Here is a 27,170-nt window from a genome sequence, read left to right on the forward strand (position 1 = left end):
ACACTTCCTCCCCCACACAACTGCATGTCTGCAGAGCACCTGCCCTATCACCTGCCACTCAGACACTGGCTGTCTGAGTGTGTGTGTATGTCTGTGTGTGCATGTGCACATGTTTGTGTAGGTGTGTGCAAAGTTTAGGAAAGCAATCCTGGATGCCACACCTCTCGATCCTCCCACCTCACCTATCCCTGCTAACCTTGCATGCAACTGCTTCCCTGTTTACCTCATGGGATTTATAGATGTTCACAAACATTGTCATAAGTGCCTCTGCTCTGGTTTCCTCACTCACCTGTTTTCCTTAAAAACTAGGCTAAGATCACTAAGCAGCACTGACTGAGAGCAACCTGTCATTTAACCATGAGTGACACTGATATTTTAAACTTACTTGGTCATGTTCCTTTTTTTTTTTTGGCTTGTGGCCTAAATAGCAGCAGTGTTAACAGCCCATAATAGCAGCCTTTTGCTCCTGCTTGTGTGATTTCGAGTTTCTTTGTTTGTCTCCTGCCTCAGCTTAGCGGTCAATTTCAGAGGAATGAGTGTGCCGAGTCATCCGGGGAATGTGGAAAAGTGTCTCCTGCGTATCATCTGGGGGTAGGGCGCCTCTCAAGTTGGACGTGAACTTGTCTTCAAAACCTGTACTCTGAAACAGGCCACCTACTGAGTTAAAAGCCTCTGCACTCAGTTAATAATGATAAGCAAGGCAATGGCTTTGATTTGTATTTAGAAACGTTTTTTTCTGAGGCAAGCAGGAGGCTCCAGCCTCGCTTTGAAAACATAAACTTTTTACTTTTTAGGCAGCAGTCCATGGCTCTGTCAGAGGGCTTTTTGGCCCATATACAAAGGTTAAAACCAACAGAATTTTGAAATCTAAACCCAGGGGCGATGTGTACAGAGCACTGCCCTGACTGCGTTGCTGCACACCTGTCTAAGACTGTAGCCCCAGGTTATTGACTTGGCCAGTGAGACGCATCGTGTGTTCACATTTGGGCTCGTGCACGATAATGCATTCTTGGGTTTGGAAGCAGTGCCCTTCATTAAAATGTTTTCTGCACATCTGTGCTCTTCAGGAAAAAAAACATAAACCAGGTGTTGCTTTCACATTCATCTGCAGCATGTCTTCTTTCCCAATTTAAAGGCCATTCAGCTCTCTTTCACACCCACTAATCCCCTCGATGCTGCTCGTATTCACAGTTTGGTTTTGAATAGTTTACAGCTTTAGCTCTCAGCTAAACACGAATCATTTCTGAATGGTCATCTCATCAGGCGTGCTCCACTTTTGCCTGATCACATTTCAAAACAACTTATAGCTTGTCCGTGCCTGTCCGCATGATAAAAGCGAGGAGCATGGGTAGGGCTCGGTGCTGAGAGATACTGTAGTTAAAAGTGCAACAGAGAGCGTGTGTGCAAACACAGGAGCTGATGAATGCGAGAGATGCAGCAGCAGTTTGGTGTAAAGTAGGTCAAACTCTCGAGAGCTCGTGGCAAAAGATCAGATTAGGAATCAAAGTGCTCTGATTGACAGTTGAAGAACTAACAAACCCCCCATCCTCCTGTTCAGCAGACAGATGTAAGCCATAAACTAAAATGAAACCAATGCAGTTGCATGAATGGCAGTCAGTTATTAGAACTCTTCTGGGCTAAAAAAACAAACAAACAAAAAAAACATAACAAAACAAAACAACCCAGAGTAATAAATTGAAAGGATGTGGTTTGTGACAGGCTGGAGCCTCCCCCAGCTACCACTGGGTGAGAGGGAGGGTACACCTACAAGGTCGCCAGTCTGACCACACAGACACGGGGAGAACATGCACACAAAGACCCAGTCAAATGGTTGTCGAACTCAGGAGCTTCTTGCTGTGAGGCAACCTCTGCTCCACTGTGCCACTTGAAAACAAAATGTAAACTTTTATCAACAAACCAAATCATTTGTCAGGAACTATTTTCAGCTGTGGAGTAATCCGGATTAGATGTTTGAGTATTTAGAGCAGTATATGTAGGACTGAGTTTAAACTATAGTTGTACAAAAGGGTTAGGTTTGTGTATGGGATTTTCTATGCCCCCTGAATGCACCATCGGGGTGCATGTCCGCAACTTTAGTTCAGGGACAAACGGCAGCCGAACAACGGACAGTGTGTGCGTTCATAAGACCAAACCACACACATACACACCCACACACACTCTCTCGCCCAGCTGCGGGCACATTCTCAATTGGAAATACAAAGAATGACAACTTTATTCCTGGACTCTGCCTGTTTGTTCCTCTTACATCTGAACATTTGCAAGTGTTCTGACCCGACACTCTGAAGTGATTGCTGCCAGCTCAGATTTCTTTAACCCTTCTGAACAATAGTGATTTGCTTATGTTTGTAGTAATGAATAAAGACACCCAGGAGTATCAGAGTACTGTGTTTAAAATATTTTTTAGCATGGAGGAATATGTTTTATCAGCCTCTGGATATATAGCATTGGGGTTTCTTGCTAATATTTTAAGGTACAGTGTAAAGTGTCCTGAACTTCTTCTGTGAATTGGTGCTCAAATTAGCTAAAGAGAAAAAATATATAGGATACTAGCATTAGCTAGTCAGGTAAGAGAGTCAGTTAAATCTAATATGTATGAATATCTAAAGGCATTTATCTAGTGGTTGGAGAAAAAGAAGATATTTGAAGACTTGATGATATGTATAATGGAACGTTTACTATAAAAACGACATGCTTGCTGAATTTTAACTAATCTGATTGGGTTTAACTTTTCATATCTCCGCATAACCTGCTAAAACAGCTCTCCTTTTTTTCAAATCTCATTGCATTCTGATAACCATCCTCTGTCAGAAGGTGCTCATTATCAGATTTTCTGGATTTACAACCTGTTGGATCTTTGGCTCTCCATCTACATGGTAGCTTTTGCGACTCCTGACAAAGCACCATAATTAGATCAGGTTATTTCCATAAGTTTTGTCAATAGCTCCTTTGTGTCGTTGCTATCCTGGCTGCGTGTCTCTTGTGCATCAGCTTATCTGACTGCAGTTGTCATGGCGGATGAGTGAAGCCGGGAGTGGGGGGCAGGAGAAAGGTTAAAGGTCCAAAAGTCTTGGCGTTTATGCGTGAGATGGTCGCCATTTTTCCAGGCTGTTAAATGAGGGTTCACTGTTTGTTCATCTCTGCTAGCAGGAAGCCCACTGGCCGAGACAAGGTTAGAGAGGGCCTCTCTACATGTTGTCGGTTTCAATTAAAGGCTGGGAGCCCCTCTCTCTGCCACACGCACACAGACATTCAGGTGTACCTTTTGAGTTGTAGCTTTGTGCGATTATTAGCTGGGTTGTCAGCATGCATCTTCATAGTGTCCCAGTAGGTCATGGGTAAGTTGCCTGAGGCTTTAGGGGAGGATTAGGAGAACCCACACCATGTGTAAACATTTAGGTAACCCTCCCACTAACACCACCACTACCAACCTTCTCTGTAGCCTCCGGGGTACTCACCTGTCGCCACTGGTGGAGGCTGGAAGAAGAAGTACGAATACCAAGAAACTAAACTGCCTGACCTAAAATTCACCCATCTGCTTTAAAACTGCTGACATGTTTGATCTGACAAAAGAAATGCTGATTAGCGCGTCAACCTGGACTACTTCTTTCACTAGAATTCAGCACAGCTTAATTTTGAAAGATTAAAATGAAACACCATGAATACCACCTTATTTTCCACACACGTGTCAGTGTTGCACATTTGAAGCGGTGCACAAAATAAACCTGAACTGAGGCAAATTTCCATCAGTGCGGTTGAATTAATTTCACCTTAATTAAATGCACATTTTAAGAATCAGCCGGGAAAGTGCAACTGCACTATAGATGCGTTATCAACTGTAAGCAATCAGAAAATACTAACAGATAAATAGCAAAACACTTTCTAATGATTTAAGCCGTCATAATCATCCATAAAATGCTGTTTTTAAAACTATGGTAGCTGCACTGAAGCACAAGGTTCAATTGCAACATTAATAACAACTCCAAAGGCTGTGGTTTCAAAGATATTTACTCATTTGCTAAACATGCCTACCTCTGTAATATTCTGTTAGATCTAAATTTTCTCGACAAGTTCCCAGCTGCCTTTAACTGTTCGTATGCCAACGCATCATAATTTGCATCAAATTAGTCCTAGTTAGACATCGTTTTTTGCTCTACAGCAGCTTGTAGGATCTCATCAGAACTGAACACGCTGTGAAATATGCTGTTGCAACAACAGAATACTGCATCAGACGCTTTATGCTTTCCATTTTGAAAGCTGTTTCACATCTGTCCCAGCGCTCAATGGAAATATTTCGAAGAAAACAGAGAGCTGAGGAAGGCGCTTTTCCCTGACGCTGAATGATGTCACGTCTTGTCTCGGCAGACAGTGCTGTGCTCTTTAGCCTGCTGCTTGGCAATTAGTGGTCCGATGTGACCGAGCTGAACTGCGATCTCACACATACACGTGAGATGGTCGCACCACACTGCCAGGACACTCCACGTCTGTCTGACCAAACACACTGAGGACGGGCAGTCATGGAAAAAAGTGTGACTGTGTGTGTGTTATCTTTTCATTGTGCCTGGTTATTCATATTTCTGTCATAAGGCATCGTAACGCTGCAACCTTAAAACCTTAAATTATTGTATTTTATCACTGGCGCCTCTTATGGAGCGTTGTGTGGGTTGCAGCATCATAGCAAAGCAAAGTGTGCATTGGCCTGAAGGTTAGGAAAGTAAAGTGTTTATACTGGATCCTGATGATCAGGATTAGTTTATCTTAGTTTATCCATTCAGCCTGGCAGTGTTTTTGTTTTAAGCTCAGTTTAGTTTAAGCTGGATTCCACAGTGGCTTTAATCATTTATTGTTTAACATTTACTATATAAGCAAATGCACACTATTGTAATCTTTGCATTCTTGTAAAAAACCATATAAACATGTTTTTTTTATTGCTACTATGTCTGTGTCGTTTTTTTTAAAAAGCCGTTTTTATCCCTTGACGTTGGTTGACGGAGAGTCACTAAATGACAAAGTATCTTTATCTCTATTTATTGTTTTTAGGGTTAGTTTTGGTCTTTTTTAGTTATTATAAAATGGGGCGCATTTATGGGGGGAAGATTCAAAGCTGTTCAGAACATTTGATAGAAACATGAGAGTCTGTGAAAGCAGCAGACCCAAAGTCGTGTAGACACCAGTCCCACAAACACAAATGCACCAGATCCTCACCGCGCTGGTGATGAAACGCTCGGTATTTTTACTTTCTTTCAGTTTGTTTGGTGAGTGCAGATCATCATTTCAGCTAGTTTCTATTTTTTGTTATTTTTAAAATGACTAGATTTTTTTATTTTATTTCAGCAACTGAAAGTTTTTTACTAAACCTAGTTTTAGTCTTACTCAACGTAGAGATTTTTGTTGGGGGGTGGGGGGTGCGCCTTTATCTGACATATTGAGATAACACATTTCCAAAGAGCTAAAATAATGTACATTTTTAAGTGTTATCTATTTTATCTTGACTAATCATCAACACGCTTTATTTTTCCTAGTTTGTGATGTTAGACGACATTGTCTGTTTCCGGCCAGGGAAATGGCATCAGTGAGAACTTTTTTTATTTTTTTTTATTTGAAGAGGCTAGATCTACTCTTATACCGTTTCTTAGTTTTATGATCCCTGAAAATAAAAATCCTTTAGTTTTTGTACTTTTGGAGACCACAAGCTCAGTCTTCGTGGGCTCAGATCAGCGTTACTTCTTTCAGGCTGCGATTAATGTGCGTTCAGCTCTCTAGTGAGTATTTACAGACGCAAATGTGGAAAAGACTTAAAATAAATTACAGTGCCTGTGTTGATAGCTGGATTACTTTGGCTGTTTATTGTTGTCAGCTAGCCAGTTAGAAAAATCCCGTGGAGCTGCACCATGGCAGAAGGTAACTTTTGAATCCAAGTGGGAACTGGGAATGTATACAGCGGTTGCCGTGTTTTAGTAGATCAAAGGTCAATCACAGCGAGATAACAGCAGTAGTAAGTGCTGCGTGGGACGGGTTCATGTTGATGTTTGAATAATATCTTGATCACCAACAAGTTTGTGATAGATTTGCTTATGTGCCCATTTAAAGCAGTGCTACCTTTATACACCCTAGCATTAGTAAAATAAACAGTGTAGACATGTACATCTTCACTGTCAAAAACCACAAACAGCTCCAGCAATGAATCCATTTGTTTTAAACTCCCAGCAGCAAACATCAGACAAACTTTAATTATGCGATTACACAGCGTTTTGGCTCTGTTGACGTGCTGAATCAGCAATAGATTTATGCTCATATTCCTGCGCTTATCCCCATTAAAGGATTATTTTGAGACGTATCACAATTAAAAGTGCTCCCCGTTTGGCTGCTGGCATTAAATGCACGCCACAGCGCCACTCATTAACTTCTGTATGCAGACACGCTGTCTTAGAGCAGCCTAGTGAAATTACAGGTGGGGAAACACTGGCAGCAAAGTCCACAACAGTCACAAAATAACACCCTGCTGTGACAAGGGAAATTACACGTCTTTGGAATTGAAAATTTAATAGTGCATAGATATAATTGTATCAGGGAGAGGAATGCGCAGCACATGTAATCGGATGCTTTCATGTTTTGATAAAACACAGCAGTGGGATTTATTCTCAGCTCTTTAAATCTTTCTCTTGGTCAAATGAAAAGATGAAACTAATGCGCTGCGCAGATTTATGTTACATTTAACGTGCTGTTAAAGGCTTATGTGAACATTCATTCATTAGGATAGATTATTTCCCTTATTTGCTAGACAATGCACTATAAACGACAGCGGTAGAGAGGGTTTAGCTAATACTTGACATACACTACAGCAGGATTAGAGTATAACCAGCCAGTAATCACATGCAGATACCAGTAAGCTGGTGTCATTATGCAGCAGTGGTCGAGATGTGTTTATATGGCTCAGTGGCTGCACTATATGAGTGGATCAGTATAAGCAGTTCCCACACCCTCTCAGGTGTCCTGTGCTCAGGGCGGCCTGGCCCAGGTACACAGATAAAGGCTGCCTTTGTCTGCAGCGGGGAACAGGTAACCATTTGAGCCTGCCTACCGTGTGTGTGTGTGTGTGTGTGTGTGTGTGTGTGTGTGTGTGTGTGTGTGTGTGTGTGTGTGTGTGTGTGTGTGTGTGTGTAAGAAAGAAACAGAGAGATAGGATTGACTGGTCTGCCTACCTTTGCCACAAGAACAGGTGTGGCTTTTCAACGGCCTCATATTCACAGCATACACATCTGCGCTCAACAAAAAGGAAGGTAAACTGTGATTTCCAGTCCGTGATTCTCCAGGCAAACAGGCAACATTACAAACATACTCTCAGTGAAAGCACGAGTGTATGCTTTTATCCACTTAAGGGACACTAGGCGCATGCCAATTACAGGTACTCAGGTTAATGGGATACATTAATGTAAAATGTAAGCTTCTCGTAAACATTTGCAGTGTGAGAATGATGATTAAACTCTAAATTACAAAAAAAACATCCCCAAATTAAAGGGTATAATTTCTGGCTACAGAGAGCCTGCACTGTGTGTGTGTGTGTGTGTGTGTGTGTGTGTGTGTGTGTGTGTGTGGGCTGTTGTGGAAAAATACCGATAGAAAAGTTTGTCATACAGTACACTATTTTTGCACTCTGTGAGTTTACAGGAGTTTAAAATAATCAAGTGAAGCTGGATAGATTTAAAATTAAACATGCAGGCTAACATATTTTATCCTGCAGTGCTAACAAGTTATGCTGCAAGATATATATTTTTCATGAGCATTCAGTAGTTATCTTTATTAAAAATGAACAAAAAAAAGAAGTGACTGAAAACAAATGTGGCACAAATGTGAGCGTGCATGTGTGGAAAACGGTATTAGTGCTTGCAAATTTGTTTGCTACGTACAGTTTAACCAAGTGCTTCAGCCACAAGAACATATATTTAAAAAAAAAAACTTGACCTGACAAAGAAATTAACTTTTTGTTATTATTGCCAAGAAAACAGAAGAATCTGGTGTGCTGCCATCGACAGCAGTGTGATTATGCCAGAACCACATGCCTAGGTTCCTGCGAGGATGTGACTTGAATATAAAAACTATTTTTTAATAATCCCTACCTCTATATCCCTCTGTGTGTGTGTGTGTGTGTGTGTGTGTGTGTGTGTGTGTGTGTGTGTGCTGTACGTTCGTGTCTGCCTTATTCTTTTCCCTAGGTGTTTAGGCCAAAAGTTGAGGATTACTTGCCCAGGAAGCAGTGTAAGCAGAGACAGAGCTCCACTGGTGTGTGTGTGTGTGTGTGTGTGTATAAAGAGCCTGTCAGGAGAGCTAACTTTATGACCCGCTGCTGTGTTTCAGCAGACACTCACTGTAAATAGTCAATCACTAAAGGTGCCTGCTGAAGACAGCAGCTGACAGGAAGTCAGAACAACAACCAGACTGACAGATGAGTGTAGAGCTCAGGTGAAAGGTGAGAGTGCTGACGATCTCTTCCTCCGTCTGTTCTTCTGTTGTGGTATTCTGTCTGGAGCTGCAGTGTGTGCACGTGTGTGTGGAGATGTTAAGTACAGGGGGTGAATGCTGTGTGGAGAAAAGTCCTTTAATTAGAGCAGGAAGACACTGCATCAGACTTAAATGTGCGTGCGTGCGTGCATGCGTGCGTGTGCGCGCATGTCTGCACATGTCAGTTTCAGGGTCCTTTTTCATGGAGCTGTATATGTGCCTTTATCCTGCTGCACGAGTTGTAAAATGTGAAGAAAGGGTTTTAGAAGGTCGTTCTTGTGCCACCTCCACACAGTCGGCATCCATAAATGATCTAAATGGTTTCACAAACTTCCAGAATTTGGACTGCTGCTTATTAGAACTGAAAACACCGAAACACTCGATCGATTGTTAGGAATCCTCTGGCGACACTAAGCCAGGCTGCAAACACTGAGCCGCATCCGACCATGTTCGATTGCAAGATAAGTGGTATGCTGCTGTAGTCATTCTGTCCAGCAAGGTGGTTGGAGGAATTATGTTTGCTCCATGTTTTTCAGATGTTACTGCAGAATTAAATGCTATTTTTTAGGCAGTTCTAAATCCTGAATGTAGATTTTCTAAATCCTTTTTTTATCCAGTCCCTTATGAGCCACTGTTTACCAAAGCTATTAACAAAGTTCCAGTCTGCAGCTCATTTGCATTTGAATTAGAAAATAAGAATTTGTGATCTTCCCTCTCTTCTTTTTTAGCTCTCATGTGCCCGTTCAGCGATGCTCCCCGGGTATGGGTTCTCACCTTTGCCTGACTTCCAGCCTCACCTTCATGCCATTCGCTGCCCAGGAGAAGCCCCCAGCATGTGGATCCCGGGCGGCTCGGCAGAGTCCCAGAGTCTGAGTGAATCCACCGAGGACAGACGTCTCATCCACATGTGTCACCACAAGCACGTTGCTGTGTGCCAGCAGGAAACGCTGGCCTTTTTTGAGCTACAGCCAACAGCGACTCACAAATTAAATGGTTTTGGCTCCTCGAGGCCGGCCATTATACCACACGCACAGTGCACAACACACTCGCAGCATCTGAATGGTTGCAGACAGACGCTAAACGAACAGAATGACACATGCAGCAGAGGCCGCAGGACAGACAGCGAGCGTGGAACAAATCTGAATTCGAACTCTCCCACACTCGCCGCAGGTGACGGCGAGCTTGAATGCCAAAATGGCAGCAGGACTCGTTCGCAGGAGGAAACTGAAAAGCCACAAACGGTCACGACAGTATGTCGTCCTCTCCACGCTGCTCTTAGCCTCCCTCTATCGTTCCCTCTGTCCTCTCTGTACACAAACAGAGACTCCTTGGAATCTCAGCTACCGTCGTCACCAGAATGTCCTGGCATTCAGGGCCCAGACTCCTGCCAGCCTCAGAGGAGAACATCACAGGCTTCCCTGAAAGAGAAATCCATCCGTGAGTGTAAACCTTTTGTTTGATTTGGCAAATTAGGCTCTAAAGCTCCTTAACATTCTTTCTTCTCATCTAATAAAGTAATTTTCTCATGCGCAGGGAGAAAGATGCAGGTTTATTCCCCAGACAGTCCGAGTGATGAATCGCTCAGCAGCCCAGTCCTGGAAGCAGACTACATCTTTCCTGGACCTTTTGCATCTTTCTTAGAGGAAGACCTCAGCGGAATATCTTCACTAGAGACCATTTCAAGTCCCTCATCCACAGACGGTGCTACGGATCTCTCAAACACCAGTCACGATGATATTTTTAATCTACCCGAAGAACCGTTGCAGATAATAGAGGACTCGATGCCATGTGTAGGAGAGGTGAGTGGCAGCATGGACACATCGATCGCCGCGGGTGGAGGGAGCTCTTTGTCACGCACCCGCCAAGGCGACCAGGAACGGCGGCGCTTCTCAGCTTCAGAGATAATATCGAGGCTTCAGCTATCGCAAAGGAAGAACTCCTTCACCTTGAAGCTGGGGAAGTCGCTCTCTGCTCGGGTAGCCTCCAGGGACAGACAGAGCTCCAGCAACCTCAACCCCAACACCGACTGTGAGTAGACAACAGTGATGGATCAATCAAGAGTTTTCCAAAGCAGCCCAACGGATTATAACAGATCAGTGAGACAAATTAAAGATGACTTAATAAGATGACTACCACAGCATGCTGCTTGGGGCAGTTTATTCATTTACTTCTTCCAAAAGTTTCAATCTTAAATGCCTATTAGAAATTTAGCATTTACTGAGCAGAGGCAAGAGTGACCACAAGCTGCAATGACTGCAGGATTCAGCCACATTAAAAGTTCTGCTGTGCTTTAAACTCGAGGGGTGAATGTTAGTGGAACAAAGCCTAACCACTCAGGCAACAATCATGAAATCATCATCTCTAATAACTTTGCTATTGCTGCCAAGCACCAAGCACAGGCTGACTGTAGAGTGTACAAACTGACAGTGATAAATAGCTTTTCCTATGTTCTCAGAAAAGAAGCCTCAGGTTAATCCTTAGTGTAAAAAGTCATGAAAAAGAAAGTACAACAGTTCTTTGTCTCCTTTATTGCATGCGGTCTATCAGAGTAGGTCTCAGAAGGTCATGTCATAAATGCCATAAATCTCACATCCACTATCTGCATTTCATTCTCCTAAGGTAAGTCAAACTCAAAGCAGCGGAGCTCAGGAGGCTCCAGTGACAGCGCTCCCCAGAGTCCCGTGGGACCAGCACCTTCCTTTCCCAGCAGTGACAATGGGATGCCTTTGCAACGCTGGAGCGCCAAGCTCGGGTAAATAGTAGCAAAAATAGTGCTACTTAAAATCTGTAAAGAATAAATCAAACATAGAGTTTCATTTCCCATCGTTTCGCAGAATGCGTAAGAAATCCATAGAGGAGGACCTGAACACACATCCATCTGTTCCTAGTTCAAATCGACTGTCACGGTTTTTACCCAGCTGTAAGTTCGCTTCACTTACTGTTTGTTTTTTCCAAAACTGTAAGATATTCCAATCTTTACAAAGTCTTACCTGTTCTTTCCTGGAACAAACTTGCTCTTTTTGCAGCGATTCTGTACCAGGAATACAGCGACGTCGCCATCAATAGAGAGATCCAGAGGCAGCAAGGGAAGGAGCCGGGCACAGAGGAGGAGGGGCTCAGGGAGGAGGGCTCTGATGGGATCCCGTCTCCATCAAATCTGTCCCCATCCAGCTCCTTTCGCTCATCGCGAGGCTCTGCTTTTGCACTGTGGCAGGATATACCTGATGTTCGAAGCAGCGGGCAGCTCGACAACTTCAGCAACGAAGAAAGGAAATTACAGGAGGTGAGTAAAATATTACGTTTCCGTCTCATTTCATCTCTATTTCACTCTTACTGCTCTTTATAAAGCTGAATTGCTGCTTTTATCTAAACTCAGGCAAAGTTTGAGCTGGTGACGTCCGAGGCGTCGTACATTCGCAGCCTGACAATCGCAGTGGACCACTTCATGCTATCACCGGAGCTCGCAGACTGCCTCGGGGCTCAGGAAAAGCAGTGGCTCTTCTCCAAGCTGCCCGAAGTCAAAGATGTCAGTGAGAGGTGAAGTAACACGCAGCTGACGTCCTTCTGTTACCCTGAGGTCGGCGTGTGCTAACATCTCCAGTATCACATCTCCTTCTCTGAGTCTCTCCTCGCTTGTTGCCTGTAGATTTCTTCAGGATCTGGAGCACAGGCTGGAAGAAGACATTCTCCGTTTCGATGTGTGCGACATCGTCCTGGACCACTGCCCGTCTCTGCGAAGGGTTTATTTACCCTATGTCACCAACCAGGCTTACCAGGAGCAGACATACCAGCGTTTGCTGTGAGTGTAGAAACACATCAGCCCTGGGAGACGTGAGCACACATCTGCACATGTGCTTGACCGTAGTGCATAAAGTCTGATTGTTGTGTGGCTGTCTGAGAGTGCTCTGGTGTATTTTCACGCCTGCATGACTTAACTTGCAGATGATTCATCTCGACTAAGAGCATGTTTTCTCAAGCTGAATTGGATGCTGGAATTTTGATTCACTTTCTCTGAAAGTCATTAAAACATTTCTCGCCCTGTCCTCTCAGGCACGAAAACCCTCGTTTCCCCGGCATCCTGGCTCGCTTGGAGGAGGACCCCATCTGCCAAAGACTTCCTCTGACCTCTTTCCTAATCCTCCCGTTTCAGAGGATCACGCGGCTTAAAATGCTAGTGGAGGTACACGCTTAAACATTCACTGCAGAATTCCAGTTGAAACCCAATCATACGGAACTGCATACAGGATAACTCTTCGTTTTCCCCTGCAACATCACCACACAAAAGTATTGTTTACTCCTTGGAACATCTTCAAAACCATCTTTACTTTTCAGAATATCTTAAAGAGGACAACACCGGGTTCCCGAGATGAGGACACCGCCACCAAAGCTTTCAATGAGCTAAAAAAGGTGGTGATTATCATCTGTAATAGCCAGTTGGACGAGTACCAGTAGTGAGACATGACAGTAATCACCATGTTGGTATTTGTCTTCTTAGATCATCAAAGAATGTAACTCCAGTGTGCAGTCGATGAAAAGGATGGAGGAACTCATCCATCTCAACAAGAAAATCCACTTTGAGGGCAAGGTGAGGGAAGCGTTTGAAGGTTCCTCTTATTATCACATTTTTGTATTTTTTTTTGTTCATTAAAGCGGAGCCTGCTTCCTTTCTTTGTAGATCTTTCCTCTTATTTCCCAGTCACGTTGGCTGGTAAAGCACGGAGAACTCCTGGAAGTAGACACTCAGACAATGAGCATCTCTGGATCAAAGCTCAAGTTACCCACCAAGCCAGTGTACCTCCACCTGTTCAATGACTGCCTGCTGCTGTCCAGGAGGAAGGAGTGAGTTACATTCAGTGTGCACACAAAGAAAAGCTGAAATATTACTCTAATGATGCATAACATGAAAAGTGCCAAAGGTGTGGCCAGAAAAATTCATCCATTTTCAGTAAACTGCAAGCGGCACACTGGCGAGGACCCCAGTTTGGGTCATTTCCACCGGTCTGTCTCAGGCAGTAGAAGTCTGTGTTGACAGTCTAACCCCGGGCCATGAATTCACGTTGCAGAGCCCCATAAATGTCGGGGTGGGGGAGTCCAGGATGTGCTCCCGCCGCTTTGATTATTGAGATCTGGGGACTCTTTGACCAAAAGCTGCTGTTTGGTCTCTTGATCTCATCAAGACTGATCACCCTCAGCATGAAAGTCGTCCCACTTTCACATCGAAGTTTAAGGTCCCGTGTCAAAATGGAACAAATGCAGAGGGTCATAATAGGACTTCCGCAGAGCATTAAAAAGTGGTAAAAGTGCCAGAAGCGGCTCAGATATGCATGAGAAGATGATCTTAAAGGTGGTATCTACCTAGTTTAAAGGTGTTGTTTCAGTTTGACAATTTGGTGTTTTTCCCAGACCTTTAACCCCACAGTGAGGTGATCAGGTGACTCTATTATGCTGTAGGCAGCATTTTGCTGCCATAATATTGGTTCGATTGTCCCTTTACAAGGAAGAATCCCTGCAAATCATTTCAAAGTTGTAGTGAACGCTCTTTATTGAGGAGTGGTGGAGTTTTTCCAATATTACAGGTTACACCTGCACCAAATAGGAAAAGATTGCTGCTTCATTCCTTCTGTAGAGTACCAAAACCAAGTAGAATGGGTAGGTGGTGCTAGTGGTTCAACAACTTACTGAGATGTAGTTTTATCTATGAATTTGTATATACTGCTTGCTATTGATCATTATACTAAAATGACCCATTGTCCTTTGCAGTACATGGAAGTTTATGGTGTTTGTACACGCTAAAATCGGAGAGTTGAAAGTGAAGGATCTCAGTCAGAAGCTGCAGGGGATCTCAGGCTTCATCTTCCACCTACAGCTGTGTGAAGGCCAGCAGCTCAAACATCAGATTCTGCTCAAATCACACACCGAGTGAGTGTCATGTCTTTGTCAAAAGCTTCAGTCACAGCTGGACAAGTTAAGTTGTTTAACCGCTCCTGTCGGCTTTGTGTTTGCCAAGGAGCGGGAAGCAGAGATGGATCACCGCCATGTTTCCGTCTGACCCGCTCGTAGACATCGAGCAAGCCAATGAAAATGATGGTCAGTGGAGATCTATCAGTGCAGAAAGATTTAAGGCAACACTATTCACCTCCTCATTCATGTTCTCGCTTCGTGCCTTTTCCTATTAGATATATCGCAAGTTCAGTGCATCAAAAGCTACCAGGCTCAAGAGCACGATGAGTTAACACTGGAAAAAGCTGACATTCTTCACGCCAAGACAATTACAAGTGATGGTAAGAATCGGGCAGTCTGTTTTTTTTTTTTACCACTCCAGCCTGAACCTAAATGAACAGAACATGGATGCATTAAACACGCAGCTGTTTATTTGATGTCTAAGGGCTGCTGTGTTTCAACAGGCTGGGTGGAAGGCATCAGGCTGTCAGACGGGGAGCGGGGCTGGTTCCCCAAATGCTACGTGGAGGAAATCACAAGTCGCAGCGCGCGCCTCCGCAACCTCAGAGAAAATATCCGCATCAAATGTGTCACACAGAAACTGAAGGGAGAGCACTAACTCTTTTTAACTTGCAACTTGTCATGTGTTAAAGTTGCATTTTGAAGCTTGTGGATGATTGTTTTCTGTTTTAGATGGACGTGGGACCTCCGTAAAGTATGCAGGTGCTAAAACAAGCCAACGTGTTTTGATTGTTATCCCCGTGGTTGACATTAGCAGTTTCCTTTGGCACACTAGCTCCAGAAAGAGAGTGCAAAGCTTCTAATGCTCATTTTCCATTTGTAGTTTAGACTTTCCACACGTAAGACTGTAAACTACACAGGGGGATTACTTTATGCATGATTCGGTACCATTTTTACAGGCTGGAAAGAATGAAGAATGTGGTTTAAATATGTGCACGTTCATCACCAGAGGTAGTAAATGTAAGCATCACTAAGCAAGTCTGTCACTGTTTTTCTATCATGGCTCATGTGGGGCACAATCTTACTTTGGGCTGTCTCCTGGCCTCTGTGGGGTGCTGCAGGTTCACTCTTCTAATAATCAGAAATGTGCTTGATGCGGGTGCTGCTTCTGAGATGCCTCAGGACACACCACAGGCAGTTTTTTCACATTCATATCTTCACGTGATATACGATTTTTTTACCAGTGCAACAGCGCATTATTTCCATCTACACCCTAAAGTGATAAGAATTTGGTCAAACATGCTTACCTCTTTACTAGAGGATGATACCTTTTTATCTGGACATGATCTGCAGTACCCATGCTGTGATGAAGTGCTTTCAGGACGGTATTTTAGAAATGAAACAAGTCGTAGGGTTTAATACCGGTTACACTGTATCCACATATGTAGCCAAACCCTGATATATTGTGTGTATTCCTCTGTGCCATAGACTTCCACTTTTGTTCAGAATCCACTGGTGACATCTCTAATTTGTCAGTCGCACCATGACTGGTGTACAACAACATAACATTGAAACATCTACTCCTGTTTTAGTAACATCTGCATGAAGTCAAAGCCGCAGCGAGCAGCTGTTGACCTATAAAACCAGGAACTGAAAAACCTACCAGTTTCACCTTGTCGGGCATTTACATTAACCATCCATGTGGTAAATGTGGACGTTTAGCGTTACATGTAATCATTTTAAAAACTTTTTTGACCCAAATTAGCAATATAATTGATTATACCGTTATACTAGAAATACTGAAAAAAAAACTGCTTGCATACACTAAGCACTAACTTGCGTATAGGTCTCCATCCTTCAAATTATTTTGTGTAAAAATTCACAAGTGACCAATAGCACAGTGTGACTGAGCTGAAAGCTGTTGTTAATGAACCACTTTAATTAAGATTCCAGTGTAAATTCATCCAGCGGCACATGAAATGTTTGTAACACAGCTTATTTCTGTATCTCACTTCTTAGTTTTAATTTAAACTGTTGCAGTTGCAGTATGTGTATTTATAGTTACTCCTCTAGCTGGTTCCTCTCTAAGGAGATTCTGATGTAAATGTGTTTTCCGATAAAATGGGTTTGTGTATAAAGAGCAAAACGTTATGACTGTAATTTATATGAACTAAGATTTGACAAATACTATTGTATAAATATGACATTTGGAGTCGGTTTAATTCCCAACGCCACAGTAATTACAAGCGCTGTCAGACACTGGATGTTTTCTGGATTTCTGCACATTACTGTAAATGTTTTGCCTCTGAAATAAACAGATCCTTACAATATGTTGTTTGGAATTAAACTTTTTTAAATAGTTTATTTTGAAAAGGTAAAACAAAGCTACATACAGGTATTTACAGTTTATTCACCCCTAAGTTTAAGCTATTTTTGAGACTCTACAGTTTCTACAGCTAACATTTCTTCAGGTCTGATCTGCTCTGAAACTGGGTCAAGGACTAGTTTACGCTCGAACATGAATACTGGCTTTAAGTGCTGTGTTCTGTCTGTTCACAGTGACAAAATCAACCAAATATATCAAAGATTAGAACGAGAAGTCTTCACTGCTCTGCCTCCATGTTGTGGCACATACGAGACATATGTACAAATTATCTACATGTTTCAAATTTATGATTACAGTGACGTTTGAGGCTCTTCCTCCCGTCTGAGGAATCAGCCGCATCCATTGATGTGATATGGGTCGGCTGCTAGCATTGGTTCCTGGGACTCCTTCCTGTTCCTCTGCAGCTTTGGCATTATCGGAGGTGGCGGTTGACTCACAGTAACATGGTTGCTTCTGTCTGGCTGCAAATCAAAAATAAAATCTTGTTTATGCAAATATGCCGCACGGTTAAAGCACCACACGTCATGTTCTGCATGACAAGCAGTTTTTCTTGCATCTAGAAAAACAACGGACTTTAAAAAGCCTGTGCTTAAGGAGTGTCCAAATAAACATTTTTTATATCTTCTGCTTTCAGAGTTGCTGAATATAGCTGCATGAATGTGCTTTTAATCTCAAACAAGTTCATACAAGTTGATTTTCATACCAAACTAAAACAAGTGACTACCACACATAAGCCTAAACTATGCAGAAATGTGATCGGTCAGTTCATAGAAAGTTTTCTTCTAGAAAGTATTTTATTATGCAGCTACTTTACAACTGCTAAGGAAACGTACCGTTTAATGCCACAATTTTCTTGAATGTTTATGTCCTCCTGCTCTTGGCAAACCATTTAGGCCAAAAAAACTCTTTGTTGGTCACTTCATTAGATATACATGTTCAACTGCTTGTTAACACACATATCTAATCAGCAAATCACCTTTAGGCATGTGGACATGTTCAAGATGACTTGCAAACTAAACATCAGAATGGGGAATAAAGGTGATTTAAACTGGATTTTCCATTATAACCATCTCGAGGGATTATAGAGAATGATCCTAGAAGGAGAAAATGTCTTTGATGCCAAAGGCCAGCGCAGACCGGCCAGACTGCTTCAAGCATGGAAATAACCACTAGTTACAACCGATGTATGCAGAAGACCATCTCTGAAAGCAGCAGCAGAAGACCGCAACAGGTGCCACTCGTGTCGACTAAGAAAAGAAAAACGAGGCTACATTTCACAAGTTGTGCCTTCTATTGTCCACAGTTGTGCAAATGTGTGATGCTATAATGTTAACATGGAACAAAATCTCCGACGAATGTTTCCATCACTCTGTTGAATTTATGCCATGAAGAACTAGCAAGGTGTACCCAATGAAGTGTCCGGTGAATGAGTATTGCTGGCTGATAAAGTGTTACATGGCAGTTTTTTAAATTAATTTGCAGAAAAGTATTTTTAAAATTTCTTTATTTTTCACTCATTTAAATAAAAAGCACATAATAATGTTTAAAATTAAACCTACACAAACTGGCTGCAAACGATCACCTTCCCTGTGACTCCCTCATCTCTCCTGACCTGTTTAGCCTCTTTCACTGTTACAGCCCATACATTATTCTTTAATGGTTCATTAAACATGTATAATCATACAATCATGTCTAACCTGTTGTAACTGAAAAATCCAGTTCTGATAATCCTCCATGCAGGTACAAGAGACCTGCAGCGGCTCCACCAGTTCACCTAAATCCAAACAAAAACAGTGATTATATGAAATGAATCACATATTTATTTTTGCCCTTCCAACGCTGCATTTAACTAAAAATACAAAGATACCACGTGTGTAGAGTGTACCTATCAGTTCAAACTCCAGCCGTCCAGGCAAGGCTGACCTCTCAACTGCTTTGACACTTTGTCGGGGCAACCTTCCCTGTTAGAATGACAGAAAAGACAAGTTGTTTTCTAGATGCTGCTTTAAAGGTTTTAACAACAGGTGAGCTGGGCTTCTGTCCTTAAAGACAGATAACCATATAAACAACATCTCCTCTCACATCATACGCAGTCGAAAGTCTAAAAGCTCAGCCAGAAACTAAACATGTAGAGCAGTCTGAAGCCTGAGCATCCACTTCTCTAACAGTGTATATATAAATACGACCGAAAATGAAGAAAGAATAGTTAGTTCATCATTTTGGAAATAATTTTCTACTACAAAGATACTGAATGATGAAGGCAGAAAGTTTGAACTACCATGTTACCTACCAAAATAACAAGGAACATGTCATAATTACTGGGACACTGGGAAGTTTTGCTGTCACAGCAGCAGAAAAGGTGTTATTATGGATTTTTCCCACAGAGTAATTTTGCAGTACCTCATATCTTATAGTCAGGCGCTTGTTGTCAACAGATAGAAGCACGATGTCTTGAGGGAAGAGAACCATCAGTCTTTCTTGGAGACCCTAAAAGAACAAAGCCAGCATGCCTTGGTTACTGTATGTGAGCATACTCACATTTCCTGTTATACCGTGTTATCAAAGGAGCTTGCAAAGAAAAGCATCTGGACTTCTTTAAGTTGCTTGAAGACGTTTCACCTCTCATCCGAGAAGCTTCTTCAGTTCTAAAGTCAACTGGTGGAGAGTCCCAGATTTAAACCTAAAGAAGTCCAGACATTTTTCTTTGCAAGCTCCTTTGACTACCATGACCTGGATGACTGAGAACCTTCACAGACATATACCGTGTTATATTTCCAATTTAAAGGACGATCACATTAATTTTTTCTAGGATTTTTATCCGCTTTTGTTGTCTTTTGAAAAGACTTTTTGTGCATTGAGCAGCTTTATGGAAATTCTTGCCCATGTTCATTTTAGATAATCTGAACAAAGAACAACACTAATCTGAATCTCACTTCTGCCCATGACAGGGACAGAGAAGTGACTTGTTGAAGATACCCTGAACTTCTCTGTCAGTAAGTGCAGCTGTTTTTGCCGCTGTAAGCCTCTGTGATCTGGGGTTATCTCTGTCTATGTTACCTGCTGTTTATGCTGCTGATAGCCACTGTTAGTGGCTGTTAGTCTCTGTTATCTGGGATTAATCTATGTTAGTTGCTGTTAGCTGATGTTAGTCTCTGCTACCTACTGTTTAGCTTCTGTTAGCCACAGTTAGCAGCTGTTAGCTGGCTTTCGAGATACTTTTTTGAAGTAGATCTAACTCGGACACTTGTGAATAAACTCTCATATGATGTGAATGAGAATGTATATCAACCTGTTTATCTGAAGAAAACTGTGTTTTTTCTTTTTGTTTGTTTTTAGAACACTCCACCCTAACATTAGCTGACATAATGTTAGCTTATAACCAGCTGTTGTTGTTGTTGTTTAGCCGGCCTGTTGGCAGCTGTCTGGAGGGCAGGGTCATATGTCTAATCTGCTGGAAATAAATAATTGAGAAAATATCATGAATAAATAAGCATATTTAAGTTTTTGTGTGTTAAAACACCCATATTTTGGTTCAAGAGATGATGCTTGATTTGATGATGTAGAGAATGACGTTTTATCCAGACGCCGGTCACATTCTTTATGATAAAACACAGCTATGATCTGTCATATGGTGAGTCTGCATTCGTATGCCTATGAGTTTTAACATGTCCTACGCAGGTGGCTGGTCTCTAGTCATATATAAAACGCAGTTATGCAGAATAGCGATGTCTATCTCAACAACTGTATTCAAGATGGTGGGAGGACTGTATTTTTAATTGGATTAATTCTAAGTTTATGAGATTGCATTAAGTTGTTGGAAGATCGAATTACACACGTATCAATGTATATTTATGAGAACTCATAGCTGAAAAGAGTGAAAACTGCTACATGGTGATAGAGAACAAGGTTGCACATCCTTTTTCTTAGGAGCTGAGGGGAAATATGTGCTCTTGTCAATTATGGTTCAACTTGCATCATGTGGTAAATGTAGAAGGAAAGAGTACTGAAAATAGGGTCTTTACACTTTTCTGAGGCCTTTAAGAAGTCAGAAGAAAATGTCTTTCCATGCTGAAAGACAGCATGTATACATCATGTTCATTGCATTCATACAATATATGAATGCAATGAACATGATTTTAACAAGACTTTCCAGTTGTGGTTTGTCATAAGTTAGTTGCACAATGTTAATGTCATAGTTACCCAATCCTTTTTTACTGTGAATGAGAACTCAGAGCAGTCTTATTATTAATTTGCAAGCAATTTTTTTGGTTCCCTATGATGGCTTCATCATTTCCCCAAAGACTATTTTATAATTCTAATAAAACAAGATAATTTTTATTAGGATTTAAAAAAGAAGTCAAGTTTCTATTTAATGATCTAAATGGAAATTGCCTACCGTCTAATTTTGGTGATTTTTGTGCCCGCCAAACAGTTGATCATCTTTAGTTTAATATGTCAACACACAAAAAATGTTTTAAAAATATGTTACAGAAAACTTTCAGAGGACGTTGAAGAGTATTTACTACCTGTCTCTGTGTGTTGATGATGTGGACAATAGATACGTAGCTCGGCTGACCCATGTGCTGTATGGGCGAGCCCTCCCATTGCCATATTGGAGCTTGTAGTAAGTATTTTTTCAGTTCTTCTCTTTTCCAGTTCTCATCACACGGTAACTAGAAGAGAAATATGTGCACAGTGTATTTTACTGACATGTAACTACAATACTTTGGTAACCAGATGCAGTGCAACAGTTAGTCAGTACTAGATAGGAGAGAGCGCAGTGGGAGGGACTCATGGGTTGGATCATGGCCTTGTATCTCCTGTCTTCTGCGTGCTGCATCCATTTCTGTAGGTCTGCCGCACTGGCACACGTGAACACCTTGGAGTCCATCACTGGACCTGGATAGAAGAGGGAACAGCATAAACCATGCTTAGTTTTTCACACTGCTTTGCACGTCTTAGTGGAACTCTGTAATTTCCACGGACTCACTGCTGATTTCAAACATGTGTGGCGAATGTGACGCGTCCAAGTCCAGAGAGACAACTTGGAAGGAAAGTCCAGAAAGGGGAAGAATGCCCTGCAAGATAAACGAAGACAAACTTAAAGAAATGAATAACACCGACGATTAGATTCCTGTATTAAGATTGCAGTGCAGAAATTGCCTGACAACAAAAACCCAACATTTAAGAATTTAGGACATTGATCCCTAAAAGTTCCTGCAGATTTATTGTGTTTCTACACTTTCAAAACATAATTCACCCTACAAAGTTTGGAGATTTTCATCAAAAAAAAGTGAAAGGTGTTTGGGAAGGCGGCAGGCACAGTGGATCTGAATAGCTGCATTATAGACGTTTGACAGTATATTTGGGGTTTGACCCATAGCTGGAAATGAAAACTTAAATCATTCTATTTTCACCTTTTGCAACTTGGAAGTAAAATTCTAACCTGTTTGAATGCAGCTTGATGCAGGGTATTATGACTAGGGTCTAAAGTTACAGTATACAGTTTTCTGATCACAAGAGACAATTTAATAAGTTAATGAATTAATTTTTCATTATTAATAAAGCCAATGTGTGAAAAAAGGCATGTGCATGTACAACACAAGGATCTAAAGAGCCTTCCATTAGGTGACCTCAGTAGCCTGGGAGGGGTAAGGTTTCACAGTGGCTTCAGCAGTGGTAATGTCCCATGCCTTTTCCCAAACCTTGGTTCATGTGATGACGTAAAAGGCTAGTACTGGGTCAACGACCCCCTCATAAGGAACAACCCCCACTAGAATTTAAATACACATGCATGTAGTGTATGATCACACTTTTAAGCTGATATCATGTTTAAAAGGTTTGTTGTTTATGTCGACCAGTTTGGCTTGGGGTCCTCATAGAATGAGTTAAAAATGCTCTGTTGTAGCTGTTTTCTGCAGGGCACAAATGACAGCCCGTGATTTAATTTCCAACCCCCCGCAGCTTTATTATTAACACCCACTTTTAGTTTTATGTTACACTACACTAATCCAATAAAGGTTTTCACTTCTGTGAAAAAATATGTTTACTTCAGTTTTCCAGTGATCGTCTGCTAACATAGCATTTCTAACCACACGTCTTAAAAAGTATAAAGAATACCTCATAAACAAAGTCTTGCCGAGAGTGGTCCAGAGAAAGGATGAGTAGGTGGAAAGAGAACAAAACCAGGAAGTGTTCTTGGGTTTCCTGCAGAGGCACAATTCACAGGATTTAATCATTTTCACTGCTTTTTTAAAAGGGCCACATAAACACATGTGTGGGTGCTAAGTGACTTGTTTATGATATTTAACTAATTTATAACTAATTAAACTAATTTAAATGTGATTTTTCTTATTGCAGCAATTTTTTTCATTTTATTTTGTTGCTCATTTTAGTTTAGTCTAAATCCAAGGACTGTCTCACACATTAAATTTCTCACTCCTTTTGTGTGTTACCATATTACCTGTGTGTAGCTGATGTAGAGAGACACCAGTGAGGAGTGGATGATCTCTCCATACATGTGGGCAGCTTGGCCCTCCCAGCCCCTGATTGGCTGTTGGGAGTATATCCTTTGGTGGAGCTCATCTCTGCTCTTTCCCCACAGCACCACCTAGAGACACAAAAATATATCACCCCATGTCTGTGGCTCATTTCATGTGTCTTATTTTTGTCTGTCTTTGACAGCAGTGTTAAAAGATGCAAGGTTTTCTCTTAAATAGAGAGAATTAAAAAAAAACTTCTAGTGGGTGGCCATTTCCCCCTTCCCACTATCTCGTATCACTGTATTTATTTATAGTCAGTATTAACACATGCATTACACAGCAAACCTGAATGTATTTCACCATTGCAAGGCTTGAATCACTGTCTTTAGGCAAACTTTGTGTGTGTCTTTAGGGAACAAATACAGAGGTAAAGTGTAAGAGTTGAATCAAGTCTGAGAACAAAGCTGTGTCTAGCAATGTTTCCTCTCTTGTATATTTCCTGTAAAGTTTGAATCACACCAAAGGGGAATGCAGAATATGTCACCGTTGCATTGGAAATTCCTACAGCGCACGAGGTCTCGTCTCACCCCGGCTGAGCACTACAAGTGTTAATTCAGACTCAACCACACAGCATGCTCTGACCTTGAAAAGTGCACGATCAAAGTGTCAAGATGTTTATTTGTCAAGTACACAGCACACACACATAGCAACCTCTTGTTCCAGGTGTGGTATTGAAGGTCTGCGTGGTGGCTGGGGCTGCTCGTCTCTGCTGTTCCTCACAGACAGCTGAAGTCTGGTTTCTCCCAGGCTCCACACACTGAAAACAAACACGCACTCTTGCTCAGTGAAGGTACAAACACTTTAATGCATTAGTCATAACTGTACTGACAATTAGCATACATGCCAAAATGGTCGATTTTTGAGTATAGTCATGCAGAGCTGAAAGGAAGTAGATATGATTTCATATTATTGTTTGAGAAGTAAGTTAAATTTTGACTTTGGACCATTCACATTTTAAAATAATTCTAATTTATCTAATACTGGGCCATGAAACAATTGAACAATTTGTGCCTGTTATGGCCATAAGAGGGTTATCCTCTCTCTTAGAGCAGGCTGACTACTTGTATTTGTAGGAAAATAATAATAGGTCCTTGTAATTGAAATATACAATAGTTTTTAAGAACATTGTAAAATGGCTAAGCACAAGCATTGTCCACATTGCCAGAAATTTAAATCAATGTATAAATATATGTTTGATAGATTGATTGAGGGGAGCATTAAGCTACAAGAGGTGTTTTCAGTATAGATATTTTTGTATGTTTTACATAATGTTGTTATATAATGTATTAAACCTACCCAGGAACTAGCTAACTATATGACTGAGCTATAAATGTGTGATAGGGTCGGAGTTCATAAGTGTTGGTTCCTCCTGCTCATTTTTGAGCACTAGAGGACTTTATTTTTCTTCATGTATATGCTCTATTTAGTTCTATTTTGTATATATGACCACATGCTTGAAAACCGTCAATCAATCAAAACTCATTTTCTGAGAAAGATATCAAATGACTGAGGCAGGTGGTATAACCATATATAACATATAACCACATAATGCTGGCCTGGTATGGCCACAGTATAGACACCTTCTAAAGGCTGTTTCCAGCAGGATGACATGCCATAACACAAAGTTTAAACAGGTTTCGTGAACACAACAATGACTTCACACACAGTTCAACTTCACATTTTATATTATGATTGTGTAATATAATTACTGAGTGCATTCAAGAAGCCATGTAAATAAACCTGGAACTCTGAAACAACACAAAAACAATCATGGCTGGGGAAATAAAGTCAAGTTTAATAATAAACTGACTTGTTGTTATTACTGTTAGATATTTACTGATCTAACTCATCTGGTGATTAAACGTTATAGCTGTTTTTGTTATTATCATACTAGTGACGGCACTAGTTAAGCCGGTTCTCCTGAAATTGCATTATTTTCTTGTATATAAACAAGGTCAGCATCGGTATACTGAGCCAGTCAGTAGCTAGCAAGCGCACATTCTAAGACATCTTTGAAACACACACTTTTGTGTGTGTTATGAAATACAAACATAAGTGGCTTGCCTGATAAGCAGTTATAATTAAAGAGCTACACATAAGGAGCAGAAGCTCCTGCAGTGATTAGCTTCTGCTAATCCCCCAGCCTTTGAATGAGAGGGGATTTGTCCCGCCCTTACTCTGTATTAAACCCCTCCATGCTTCAACCATTGTCTTATAGTAATCTGCTAATCACATCAGTGCAGCATCACTGAGCACCCAAGTTCATGTTGAGTAAATAGGAGCCAATTAGCTCTCCTGTCTTGTGTCTCCATGAGGTGCTGATGGGCAGAAATCGAACGCGTGTCATTGGTTGTTCTGCAGTTTTTGTTTTCTTTTTCTTGTTGGATTTAAATCTAGTTTTAAAGTTTAAAGTGCTCTGTGTGACAACACATCCTGTTACTGTAAAGCCAAGCATGTAGTGTGTGTGGTATATCCTGTACATGATAACACTGAATATGCTGCAGTGCTGAAAAGGATTATGCTTGCGTTTTACATTATCACCTTAAAAATGTCAAGAATGAAATGCCACAGAAAACCGCATGTGTTGAAAGAGAAGCAGCTCTCTTTTCACTTTACAGCCTGCCACCGCTTCCTCCAAAACACAGAAAAACCACATTTAAAGTGACTGTAGAGATACACTCAAAAAAATACTGAGTGAAATTCACACGTTGCCGTTCTGTTAACTGTTATTTATATATTTATATATATATATATTTATATAGTTAACTTTTTGTTGCAGGATCAAAATACAGTGAAATAAAATTGTTTGTTTTATTTTTTGAACAGCTCCTAGCTTCAAACACTAATCTTGCATTTGTGTCTTACCCTAAATTGTCTCCAGAGAGTTCCAGGAGCTCAATCTCATCAGGGCCCACCTCGTCCACTCCAGTATGCCTCTGGGTCACACTGCAGCATCCCATGACGGAGAAGGAGTCTGTCCCTCTTTACCTCGTCTCAGCTTCTGTTCCACACACTGAGCACCATCTGTCTAGACAATCATCCAAACAGTTTGTGCGTGCCTCATTAAAACCAAAGAGATAGCAAAAAAATGGGGGGGTGGGTTTAGAAGAGGATATTGTGCACAGGAGCAGGGGATGAGGAGGCGGTGTGCTGCTAAGCTCTAGTTCCCCCTTTTTGCCAGCATTCAGTGTGTATTTCCACAGAGCCCCGAAAACAAAAAGCTTTTGAAGAGGAATTGAAGACAAAAGTGGCAGGTTTTTGTTGAATCGCAGCGTAGTAGTTGTTCCTTCCTTCCTGTCAGTTGGCCGTCGGCAGATGACTGAGCAGCTTCCTATTTTACACTCTGAACTTACGCTGGGAACCTGCTGATGTATCAGCATGATAAATAAAAACTGTTTTGTCACAAAAAGACGAGCCAACCAGATGAAGGTCAAAAACTATCATACCTCCTGAAGTTGATAAGACAAGCTCCCTCCTTGTTGTGAAACGTGTGGAAGCAGTTATCTTATTGGGAAAGATGGGGCCATGCCTGTCTAGTTTACATGCGCTGAACTTGACTCTGAGTAGCCAAGAGAGATAATTATGAGTTATGACACAGAGAGGTAAAGGGCTGCAGTCAAAACAAGCTACAACAACTGTAGAGTGGAGCCTTGCGTTGATCTTCCTGGTTAAAGTTGCAGTAAGGTGGTGGGAGGGTTTGCACACAATCACGTCTGAGTGACTTTCCACAGATCAGAAGCTGCTCTGCTGATGCAACTTCATGTCAGATGACTCACTGATGCATTTTCTACCAGACCCTTTGATTTGAGAATGAATGTTGTATG

The 27,170-nt window shown here is 41.5% G+C and overlaps 2 protein-coding genes and 1 long non-coding RNA gene across 3 annotated transcripts in view; 2 read left to right on the top strand and 1 right to left on the bottom strand.

The window, feature by feature from the left end:
* The window catches only part of arhgef19 (Rho guanine nucleotide exchange factor (GEF) 19), an 18,573-nt gene extending 1,835 nt beyond the window's left edge, over positions 1 to 16,738 (top strand). The window contains exons 2-16 of the mRNA XM_086277265.1: positions 9,246 to 9,954; positions 10,051 to 10,545; positions 11,137 to 11,269; positions 11,352 to 11,437; positions 11,544 to 11,800; positions 11,894 to 12,054; positions 12,164 to 12,316; positions 12,568 to 12,697; positions 12,850 to 12,924; positions 13,013 to 13,102; positions 13,193 to 13,356; positions 14,278 to 14,436; positions 14,525 to 14,604; positions 14,694 to 14,798; positions 14,922 to 16,738. Coding sequence (XP_086133391.1) covers positions 9,267 to 9,954; positions 10,051 to 10,545; positions 11,137 to 11,269; positions 11,352 to 11,437; positions 11,544 to 11,800; positions 11,894 to 12,054; positions 12,164 to 12,316; positions 12,568 to 12,697; positions 12,850 to 12,924; positions 13,013 to 13,102; positions 13,193 to 13,356; positions 14,278 to 14,436; positions 14,525 to 14,604; positions 14,694 to 14,798; positions 14,922 to 15,076 — 2,931 coding nt within the window. The 5' untranslated portion in view covers positions 9,246 to 9,266 and the 3' untranslated portion in view covers positions 15,077 to 16,738. The remainder of the gene's footprint in view (positions 1 to 9,245; positions 9,955 to 10,050; positions 10,546 to 11,136; positions 11,270 to 11,351; positions 11,438 to 11,543; positions 11,801 to 11,893; positions 12,055 to 12,163; positions 12,317 to 12,567; positions 12,698 to 12,849; positions 12,925 to 13,012; positions 13,103 to 13,192; positions 13,357 to 14,277; positions 14,437 to 14,524; positions 14,605 to 14,693; positions 14,799 to 14,921) is intronic.
* Positions 16,739 to 16,808: 70 nt separating this feature from the next.
* Positions 16,809 to 26,689, bottom strand: LOC147305209 (putative pleckstrin homology domain-containing family N member 1). Its single transcript, XM_086277407.1, has 11 exons — positions 26,212 to 26,689; positions 23,998 to 24,103; positions 23,268 to 23,414; positions 22,925 to 23,011; positions 21,795 to 21,882; positions 21,567 to 21,703; positions 21,331 to 21,477; positions 19,205 to 19,291; positions 18,690 to 18,765; positions 18,502 to 18,578; positions 16,809 to 17,265 (listed from the first exon to the last, which is right to left on the bottom strand). Exons 1-11 carry the CDS (start codon positions 26,304 to 26,306, stop codon positions 17,134 to 17,136), a joined length of 1,179 nt encoding a protein of 392 aa, XP_086133533.1. The 5' UTR covers positions 26,307 to 26,689; the 3' UTR covers positions 16,809 to 17,133.
* LOC147305210 (uncharacterized) lies at positions 19,750 to 26,803 on the top strand. The gene is made up of 3 exons (XR_015126614.1): positions 19,750 to 19,797; positions 21,363 to 21,428; positions 26,228 to 26,803. It is a non-coding gene; the product is annotated as an uncharacterized LOC147305210 (long non-coding RNA).
* The last annotated feature ends 367 nt before the right edge of the window (positions 26,804 to 27,170 follow it).

This window comes from Aulonocara sp. 'chitande type north' Nkhata Bay, linkage group LG20 (assembly GCF_057382095.1).
Source record: "Aulonocara sp. 'chitande type north' Nkhata Bay isolate Kocher_YH1m ecotype deep benthic linkage group LG20, A_spYH_male_GT1.1, whole genome shotgun sequence".
Taxonomy (NCBI): domain Eukaryota; kingdom Metazoa; phylum Chordata; class Actinopteri; order Cichliformes; family Cichlidae; genus Aulonocara; species Aulonocara sp. 'chitande type north' Nkhata Bay.